The sequence below is a fragment of the Haliaeetus albicilla genome, chromosome 4 (assembly GCF_947461875.1).
Source record: "Haliaeetus albicilla chromosome 4, bHalAlb1.1, whole genome shotgun sequence".
Lineage (NCBI taxonomy): Eukaryota > Metazoa > Chordata > Aves > Accipitriformes > Accipitridae > Haliaeetus > Haliaeetus albicilla.
In genome coordinates this window covers 35,841,847-35,851,995 of record NC_091486.1, presented here as the reverse complement: position 1 = coordinate 35,851,995, position 10,149 = coordinate 35,841,847, and the positions used below count along the sequence as shown (strand labels likewise).

At 38.7% G+C, this 10,149-nt stretch overlaps 1 protein-coding gene across 2 annotated transcripts; it reads right to left on the bottom strand.

The window, feature by feature from the left end:
• Positions 1-1,818: 1,818 nt before the first annotated feature.
• Positions 1,819-8,717, bottom strand: MSTN (myostatin). 2 transcript variants are annotated; one of them, XM_069781901.1, is made up of 3 exons: positions 8,255-8,717; positions 5,866-6,107; positions 1,819-3,557 (listed from the first exon to the last, which is right to left on the bottom strand). In XM_069781901.1, exons 1-3 carry the CDS (start codon positions 8,625-8,627, stop codon positions 3,177-3,179), a joined length of 996 nt encoding a protein of 331 aa, XP_069638002.1. In that variant the 5' UTR covers positions 8,628-8,717; the 3' UTR covers positions 1,819-3,176. The 2 variants fall into 2 exon arrangements, with proteins under 2 accessions (XP_069638002.1, XP_009915599.1); XM_009917297.2 differs by having other exon boundaries at positions 5,866-6,239; positions 8,255-8,716.
• Between the last annotated feature and the right edge of the window lie 1,432 nt (positions 8,718-10,149).

The following is a 10,149-nucleotide window of genomic DNA, read 5'->3' as shown; positions in this document are numbered from 1 at the left end:
GAAGAGCTAATGCAAAATTGAGACGGGGGACTGCCCCGTCACAGGTGTGCACACGCATCTTGGGGCACGTGAACGCTGCCTTGGAAAGCTGGATTCTACCTGCGTCATTCCTATAGGGTTCTTAAGATGTCAGGCAAGGAAATGAGGCTGTTTGTTTCTCAGAAATTATCACTTGTTTCATATTTCTGGCTTTCTGGGTACCCAGCTTAACAGTGAGTTTTGAGTTCTTGACATACAAAGCACTTACGGATGCTGCTGAAGTCTCTAGGACCTGACCCTTGGAAATAGAAGGACGTAACCGTAAGAACTGAATGAATGCTTGACATCTCAAATTGATTGTCAATAAACACATTCATTATGAATCATTCAGCAGCTAGACTCAACAAGACCAAAGCACAGTGCATGTTCCTTGACTAGCCCCTTGTATGTGAGGTCAATACTAAAAACATGGGAGCCAGGACTGCTGTACGACAATTTCAAGCTTGGCAAGATATGAAGGATGCATACTGCATAAAATTTCCATGGAATAAAATTTATCTGAACATCCAGATGGAACGCTGGTTGGAGTAGATGCTTTTGGGAACTCATATTATTTCTTTTCTCAATTTTGGTTAATTTTTCTTTTCACTGATACCAGCAAAAAAAAAAATTCCATCACTTGTGCACTGCATTTGTGCAGATACAGTTATTACTAGGTAGCCAATGATGTCACTTATGTGGGGGTAACTGAATTTGCATTAGCTTTAGTTTAGCTATCATGAGTAAAAATAGTCATGCAGGTGTTGTATCAGGACTTCAGTGCAGCCTGGGAATACATTCTGTTTGCTCTCAGCTCCAGAATCCATGCTGCCACATCTCTGTGGCTGTTGTTATATGAACTGACCCAAATAAAGCTAGTGAAGGTCTAACTACCTGGTATACAGTGGAAGTTTGAAGTCTCGGAACAGTTTATGGGGCTTTTGGTATGCCTCATGCAGAGAGATACTATTGGTAGTTCAAATGAGCACGGACTGCCTGGTGCCTGAATGTCACGAGTTAAAAACTGAAGGGCAAAAAGCTGGTCTCCCTTAAAACTAGCAGAAGTTTTGCTATTAACTTCAACAAACCTAGGATTTCTCCCTTAATTCTGTAAGCTTGGGTTTTGGCCGAGAAGGAATTGCGTTGTACTTTTACTTCTTGTGGCTTCAGCAAGACTCCATATTCTAAGTGTTTTTAAATTATCTTTTATTTGCTCTGGTTGTGTTTTGTGGGAAACTAAATTGAAAGTGTATTTAAGGGCCCCAGAGACCTGCTCGGATGAGCTCCATCAGGAGAAGTTGAACATCTGCTTGATGCTCGGACACAGCTTTAGCAGAACTCCTAATCATTCAAAAGAAATTGTAGAAAATCTGTTTGCTTTTAAGTTTCAAACCTCATCACTCAAACTTTAAATTTTAATGTCCTTACATACAAATAAAAAAAAAGTAGAAAACTCAATACAAAATATTTACCACTTAGGCAGAAAATGTATAAAAGGGGGAGGGAAAGAAAATCAAGCATTTTTGCAATTTTAGGGTGGTTTTACACAAAGGAAACTGAATTCCTGAATATAACAAAAATGTGTATCATACTAACATGAAGATATTTTAACAATGATTTCGTTGTCTTAACAAACACCTGTTTTATCAAATGTATTTCACATGTGAAATGAAATGGACTTATAGTAAATAGAATTTTTAATTTCAATTAACAATTTTTTAGCCTAAGGAAAATGTACAGAATTCGTGTGGAAATCCATGTACTATGTTTACTCAAATAAAGATAATACTTTGCTGCAAATTTTTAAATATAATAAAATGCATTTAATAGCAATCTTTTGTGGTATTATCATTATTTATGGACATAACATTCAAAGTATGGAAATTCAGTTGTGGATCAAAATGACCATAAAAACAGTAACCCAAAGAACCTTATAAACATGTCAACACCCATCATTTATCACAGATGGCCCATACCAATGTAAAAAACATATAAAATGTAGTATAATTCTCAACATATGGTTTACTTTGTTGCATTGTTCCTACATGTCATTTGTGTTAAAATCCAGGAAATTATATTACAACGAGAATATTGGGTTTTGTTTATTAAACTAAATTACAGGTTAAAGTCATTCTTTCCTGTGATGAACATATACCAACAGTGATTAAAAAATAAACATTTATTTACAAAATATTGATGCATACATATTACACAAGTCAGTTATATCAAAGTGGTTTTTTAAACAATATCTGTAGCAACCAACTATTTGCATTGGTTTATCATAGTGCAAACGGTAATGTTGCAAAGGCAGGTTATAATGTGGGATTACAATTTGAACATTAAGACTTGTCTGCTGCCTTTTGTTTTACCATGTCTAGAAAACTATTCCCTTTCATTTAAAAAATACCTATTTCTTGCGAATGTTGAATAGTGTACCTGAGGATAGGGCAAATGCGTTATTAGTCTAAATTCTTTCACTTAGATAACTATCTTTCTATTTACTCAGCCTGCTTACGTAGCACCATTGCCATTGATTACTAACATACTAATGAGAGAAAGGAATGGAAACACGCTAAATACACTATGCCATCCCTAATTTCAGGATTTGTCCATTTATGTGGAATTTCATCTGGTACATTTCACAATTCTGCACTATATATTCAAGTGTTTAAGGATGATTCTGGTGGTATTGTGTAGCAGTGTATATGTTGACCAGTATATATTTTCCTGTAAATACAATATTAAGTGAAGCTGTGAAGAAATGGACTTAAAAGCCCGCTCCTTCCGTCCTCAGATGAGAAGGAGCTTGCTTTTGATTACCAACATGTATTGAAACCTGCGTATAACTTTGTATCTGAATGACTGAATATTGATTCCCTCGCAATGTAAGAACTTCATGTGTTAAATCCGGTGATTTTGATTGTAGCTTTTCTGTTTCACTGGCTCAAAGCCAGCCGTTAGATAACTATATCGTCCTTTAGTTCACGTTCTGTAGCTGGTGCTGCACTAAATCTGTATGATAGCCTATCATACAGCATGTAGGATGTCGGCAATGCCTAGCGTACGTAACTTCACAGTTTCAAAGACTGGTGAGGGGCTATAACTTTTTTTTTTTGGTAGCTTCCACAATTTACAAAGCAGTGGATCTCACAATGATCTCATGAGCACCCGCAGCGATCTACAACCATGGCCGGTATCTTGCCGTATATTATTTGTTCTTTCCCGTTGAAGTACAGCATGTTTATGGGGGACATCTTGGTGGGCGTGCAGCAAGGGCCTGCCGAACCTCTGGGGTTTGCTTGGTGTACGAGGTGAGTGTGCGGGTATTTTTGTAAAAATACAAATTCGCATTCTCCAGAGCAGTAATTGGCTTTGTATCTTTTAGGTGCGATAATCCAGTCCCATCCAAAAGCTTCAAAATCCACTGTCAGCGGGTAGCGACAACACCGGGATTCTGTCGAGTGCTCATCACAGTCGAGGCCAAAATCTCTGCGGGACCGTTTCGGTGTGTCTGTAACTCTGACCTCTAAAAATGGGTTCTGTGAGGAGAGGAGAAGGAATCAGAAGCATTACTGACGTAAGCCTAAGTTCAGTAAAAGCATGCAAATATATAATATTTCAGACATTGATGTATTGTATCAAGTCAGTATTTTCAAATAATATTTGCAGGCGTTTCTGAAGTTACACCCTTTGGAGAACTCTGTCCTCCAAATCTCCACTACGTTTGAGGTCTGCTCAAGGATTATTCCTCTGTTTCACACAGAGGACCAGCATTTCCTGAAATCACCATCATCTCGGTGCTAGCATCATTTCTGTTAACTGCTAAAAGAACATTTGAGAAATCTTGAGGATGCTTTTTTTACTTTTTTTTACTTTTTTACTTTTTTACTTTTTTACTTTTGCTGTGGGGTTTGTTTGTTTTAAAAGTGATAATAAGAGCTACTTTTTTGCCATAGAAGAACTCAAAAAACTTTTAAAGGGCAGGACCAACTGGTGTTGGTCTCCTTTTTGTGAGTCTTTCTGAAATTCCCTCCATTAAAATCCTGTTCAGTTCAGGCTTTCTGGATATCAAGGAAGGCTTCTTGTCCAGACCAAGGAGGACAAAATTCACTCTGTAATTGCTATTGCTCTTGAATGACTGCAGTGGCAGTAGAAATGAATGCTTCACCTGCTGGGACAGGTTACTTGTACTGCACGGCCAAATTCAGCCTCTGCCAGAGGGCTGAATTTGCCATACTGAATTTGGAGGGGCAGCTAATATTTTGACTCCTGAAAGAGCCCTGTGGCCAGGAATGTACTTTTGGCAGGCCTCCGAGCCATGTGCCTCCTACTGAAGGTGTGTTTCCACAGTCACCAACTGAGAATAGAAAGAAATTGCAACCTTTACAATCACGAGTTTGAAAAAGCTCCCAATGTTTCCTCCCTTCCACGCACTGATTTCAGCCCCGTGTGTCGGTTTGGCACTGACCGGGCTGTCCCATGAAGGAAGAGGTTCCTTAGGAGTAAATAACAGCCCAGCTAACATTGTTAGGCAGGTTTGTGCCTTCCCAGATACCCGCCTTTACAGCTGCAAGTTGTCCAGCTGCTGGAGACGCTCCTCCCAAAAGTAAAGGATATGGGGAGGGGCTTGGTGAGAGGAGCATCCCTGTACTGGGAGCTGCTGGAGAGGAGCTGGAGGGAAGAGAAGAGAAATTTCCTCTCCTGTTATCAGCCATGCATCCAACCCTGCGCTGCTGTTGAACCGGTTTGTTTTTACAGATGATGATAACCATGGGTTATCCGCATGTGTGAAAACGCAGGGCTGGGTATTTGAATGGCTGGAAGTGGTGAGGACATTCCTTATCATGATATCCAGCTGACCAGTTCCAAGCATGGGAGATCCACTTGTGTAATGGATCTACAATTAAAGATATCCCAGCATTTTTCCTTTAAGTTCTTGTAACTGCATTATACTTAAATGAGGTTAAACGTTGCATACCTACATAAACAGATTGATCTACTGCATAGCGGTAAAAGTAAAATTATATTCTTTATTCAAAAGGAGGGAATTCTTGGTTGTGATTGTTTCAGCTGTGATAGGTTCAGGAGTTTTTAGAAGTTGTGGATGATTAGTGATTTGCAGAAACAAATAGCGAGGAAAATGCTGCAGTTTAACTGGTACACTTCAGATTTAATTTGTTTATCTATACTTACAGAAAGAAACCAGGTAGTTATTTTATGCCCTTTCTCATTGTTATGACCCATTTATTGTATCAAGCAGAATTTCTCTATTCAAACATTTCTAATAGGCGGAATGATGCACTCTATCACATACTGAAAGGTACACAACATTATGAAGAAGATCTGTTCTCACATTCATAAACATAGATAATTATTGCTGTTGTTAATGAAAAATATATGCATACAGAATAGGGAGAAACTCCCTCATGGTTTGAATGCAAAAAACTTTCTAAGCACTATCACAGGCAGCTTTCCTATCGATGAAATAACCCAGCTATTCTTTTTAGCTTTACTGCTTATTATACAGTATTTGCTCTCAAATTTGAAAACAACGTTACTTTTGATAGTTCCATCCATCAGTAATTACCAAAACATTTTCCAGTTAATGCCTCTCAACATCTTACTGAAGTACCGCAATTTCTCTCAATTTTTCACATAGGGAAATGGAGGCACAGGAATGCTATTGATTTTAACATGATCAGAGAGCAAAGAAAGAAAGAATTGGCTATACAGAACTCTTATCTTCCATTCCCTAAACAATACTTCCATTTTATCCTTAAAACACAACTTAAATGCTTCCCAATATAATGCAAGATATTTAAATGGGATTTTTCTAAATAAACTTACCAATCCATCTTCACCTGGTCCTGGGAAAGTTACAGCAAGATCTTGTCCATTCTCATCAAAAGCTTTTATTTCGATGCCTAAATTGGATTCAGGCTGTTTGAGCCAATTTTGCATCACTGTCTTCACATCAATACTCTGCCAAATACCAGTGCCTGGGTTCATGTCAAGTTTCAAAGATCGAATTCCAGTATATCTTGTACCGTCTTTCATGGGTTTAATAAGTCTCAGGATCTGCACAAACACTGTTGTAGGTTTTTGGACTTGCCTCAAGTATATCCACAATTGTGCCTTTACTACTTTGTTATATTGTATTTTAGAGCTAAACTTAAAGAAGCAACATTTTGGTTTTCCCTCCACTTGTACAAGAAAATCAGCTATAAATGAATGGAAAGAACAGATTACTGAACAGGGAACAAGAAGAAATATGCATATATAAACCCGATTTTTTTTTTTTTTCCAGACCGTGTAGGAAGTCTTACAATATGTTATAAACAGTATCAGTAACAAAGTGGATTTAACTTAATTCATTTTCTGTGGTTTACGCTCTACAGCAAATTTAATGGATGCAGAGGTGTACTCAGGCTGAAACTCGGAAATGATAGGCAATCACGAGAAACACACACTGTGGAGGACCTTTGCGGTTCTCAGCGTGTTCAGGGCTCTGACCAGTCGTACCAGTGCTGTGGGCTGACCTGTACAGCTGCAAAATAGCCTCTTTCCCAAAAAAAACTACCTGGGGAGAGGGCACAGCCTATTCCACTTCACAGGGACTACTACCAACTTGCTTCTGCTAGTCACCTCCCAAGGACCTTCATAAAGCATGCAGAACAGCAACTTTGCATAAGCTGGCTCAACATGTATGTGGTGATCCAGCTACTTCTAATTTATTAAATAGCCTTAGTGTGCTACACATCGTATGAACGGAGGCGGCCATGGGCAAACTACATGAACACTTTCATTTCTCTTCTCAGTGGAAAAACAAATCATTAAAAGAGTGTTAATCTAAGGATCATTTCGTTTTCATTTGAACAATATTATAGGAAAGTCATGTGCAGCGCTGCGTTCCTTCTTCCTGTAGCCTACGATGCAGCTGTCATACCTAGTCATAGCAATATCTTTCCATGCCAGGATAAAATGGGTAATACTAATCTTAAGTGGTGCAGGGCTTTGACATTCATAAATCTCCCCACTTAAGATACCTGTCTCTAGTGCATTTAAAATAGTTCAAGGGCTTTTTATAAGAAGTAGGAAATGAACTCAGATCAATGAAGTACAATGACTTTTCTTTAGTCATTGTAGTTATATAACGGTTTAATTAAAAATAGTTATAAAGCCTTGGGCATGATAGGCTGGAATAAAGCTGCTGGCAGACCTCAACTTTGTCATAAGGCTGCAGTAATATATTGCTGTTAAGTACACATCTTATTGATTTATAAGTTAAAAAATTTTACAGATAAAGTTGCTTTTTCATCGATGTGTACATTTTTAGCTTGCTAGAGCAGCTGATACATTATTCTAGTATGTGTATTTTAACTGCTAACATGCCTTATATGTCCTGTCATCTTTTTCCTTTTTGACATCATATTCGTAAGTGTTATTTAAAAAAACAGCTGCCATAGCCAAATACTTTAGCTGATGAAGAACATAAGATACTATAGTATTAGCCATGCAAAAGATACTTGATAGGAGCCATAGCAGATGTTTAGCACTCAGAAGATAACTCAGAATCTGCTCATTCAGTAAATGCCTTCATTCTTCCTTGGCACGACTACTGGAGCTGATTGCTATAGCCTGGACATTTTAACATTTAAATCTGTTACACACATATTTGCTTTAAATACATAGTTTTCACTCAGAGGTGGGTGGTGCTAGTTTATGGGATCAGCAAAGAAGCAAGAATTTAACTCTATACTTGCACTTGCTCTAACATGTCGCAGTTAGGTAGGTCTGGTGCTCTAAGCTGTATTTCTGCTGATTTCTATTGCTCCTAAAACCACTGGCCAGCGCAGCATCCCTCAGAAAAATGTAGTTCTCTCGTTATCTGCACTTGTACTTTGTATTTGTGACAGGAAACGCCCTGAGTACTGCAGATAACGAAGTCAACTAAACTGCAGATCTCCCTTTGCTTTCTGAGGGAATGGGCAAATCCGAAGTGCTACAGGGCATACACGTTATGAGGAGCCGAAAACCGAACAGTAAAACAAAGGATCGCAACACGGTCATCTGAACCTGGCTCAAATTCTTTAGAAATAATGCTCTCCTCCCTCCCTCTAGCAGACTTCAGCCAGCAGCTTGTTGGGAGAGCCCGAGGAGGAGTTGCGTGGCTCTACCGCAGGGAGACAACTCTCTCGGAGGAGCGGTGGGAGGCAAAAGCAGCAGGGTTACTTACACTCCGTAGGCATTGTGATAATCGTTTCGGTGGTGGCGTGATAGTCATCGTCTTCCAAAGAGCCATCGCTACTGTCGTCTCTCTGGACGTCATACTGATCGATCAGTTCCTGTAGTGGAGGAGCTTTGGGTAAAAGTTGTTTAATAACATCCCTGCTAATGTTAGGAGCTTGTTCCAGGCGCAGTTTGCTGAGGATTTGAATTTTTATGGCTTCTATTCTGGAAGATTTTGTATTCTGTCTCCATGTACAAGCATTGCACAGTCCATCTTTTTCGGCGTTCTCTGTGGGCTGACTACTGTCATCAAGAGCCACTGGATCAACTGAAATCAGCATGAACAGGTAAATATAAACAGAGATTGCTAGCTTTTGCATGATCTCACATTCAGTGCAGCGCTTTTCCCTTTTTTTTTTTTCCCTCCCCCTTTCCCTTTCAGTGCTAAACAGATCCGTGAAAGCAAATGCAATCTGAGAGACAGCTTGCCACACTGGTGTACCTTATATATTCCAAGGGGGCTTTTTATACTCCAACTTTGATTAGGCTCATGTCGTCAAACCCGACGATTGGTTGCTGTCCCAACAATGAATCTGGCTGTCAGAGGGTAAAGCCCTGTCGATCACAAGTCACTAGACAGCGTTTAGTTACAGCCAAGGGTGAACTGATTTATCTGGGTGCTTCGTAGAGGATATGTCTTCGCATACTGAAAGGATATATTTCCAAGTATTGTGGGCAGCAGTACTGAAAGACAGCACTGTCATTCTTAAATATATACCAACTGTGTACTTGTACTATGAATCAGGACAGACCTCTCTCTAAACTTGCTTTAAGCTTCTACCAGGTTTTTTGACTGGAAAGTTTGTGCTATTTAAAAGAAAATCCCAGGGGATTACTGTTAGCAGGCAGGGAAAAAATACTTTAGAGATGCATTGCAAACAGTGCTAACTTATGTTGTTCAACACCTAAAATATATTGAGCAGTTCATATTTCAGAAAACCTTAATGGGTTTTCCTGCTAGGTACTAGCTAAAGCGGTAATAAAGATTTTGTGCATATATGACTCTGTGTAAATGCATATCTTATCGGTTTGTCCCTTTAGTATATATCAGAATCAGCAGAACAAATCTTTTACTGAATTAACAGTCAGTGATAAAAAAATGAGTCTGTCCCCTCTTCATACTATCACTAGGTCAGCAGAATTCCAGGCAGTAAATTAAATATTGAGAGATCTTTAGTAGCAAAGGTATTTTTAAGGAGTATCTTTAGCTACTCACTCTAATATTATACAGAAATAATAAAGCTTGCTTTTTCCATTGTAATGAAATTTTTCATAGTAATGAAAGTATTAAAAGACTTAAAACATTTAAATCTCTACTGGGAGTATACCTTCTTTTTCCACGTCATCTTCTATTTCTGTTCAAAATGTCTCTGTATTATGCCAATTTAAGTGATACCTTTCTGTGCTTTATTTTGCTATCTACTCCAATATTTGTAAGTTCTCTGTATACATTACAGTTTTAATAGGCTTTCTGCATAAGAGAAATACATCTAGATGTGATTTTATACTTACAGGTTACAGCTTATAAAAATCTTACAGCAATGTAGTGCACATTTGATGTGCTGTTAGCAAGAATTATGGAATTCACGCTTAGCTGAGGAGGTGGGGGGTGCTGGGGGTCACTGTTCAGCAGAGGCTGTATATTACAGCAAGCAGAAATCCTGGGATTTGTATATGTTGTGTATATTTGTATATTTGGAATCTGTATGTTAGAGCAGACAGAAATCCTGGCATTTCATGCAATATGCCAAAGTTTGCCTATCTAAGTTAGGACTGAATTGTCAGTTTCTCACTGAGTTTCTCTTCTTTTTCCATCCTGAGTACACCTAAAAACGTGGCAAC

Bases quoted from the DNA above. Each gene is read 5' to 3' on its own strand.
- MSTN (XM_009917297.2), bottom strand. From the start codon at position 8,627: ATGCAAAAGCTAGCAATCTCTGTTTATATTTACCTGTTCATGCTGATT. The intron at 6,240-8,254 runs GTAAGTAACCCT...ATTCATTTATAG, and splicing joins TATCACAATGCCTACGGAGT to CTGATTTTCTTGTACAAGTG. The intron at 3,558-5,865 runs GTAAGTTTATTT...CTCTCCTCACAG, and splicing joins GACCAGGTGAAGATGGATTG to AACCCATTTTTAGAGGTCAG.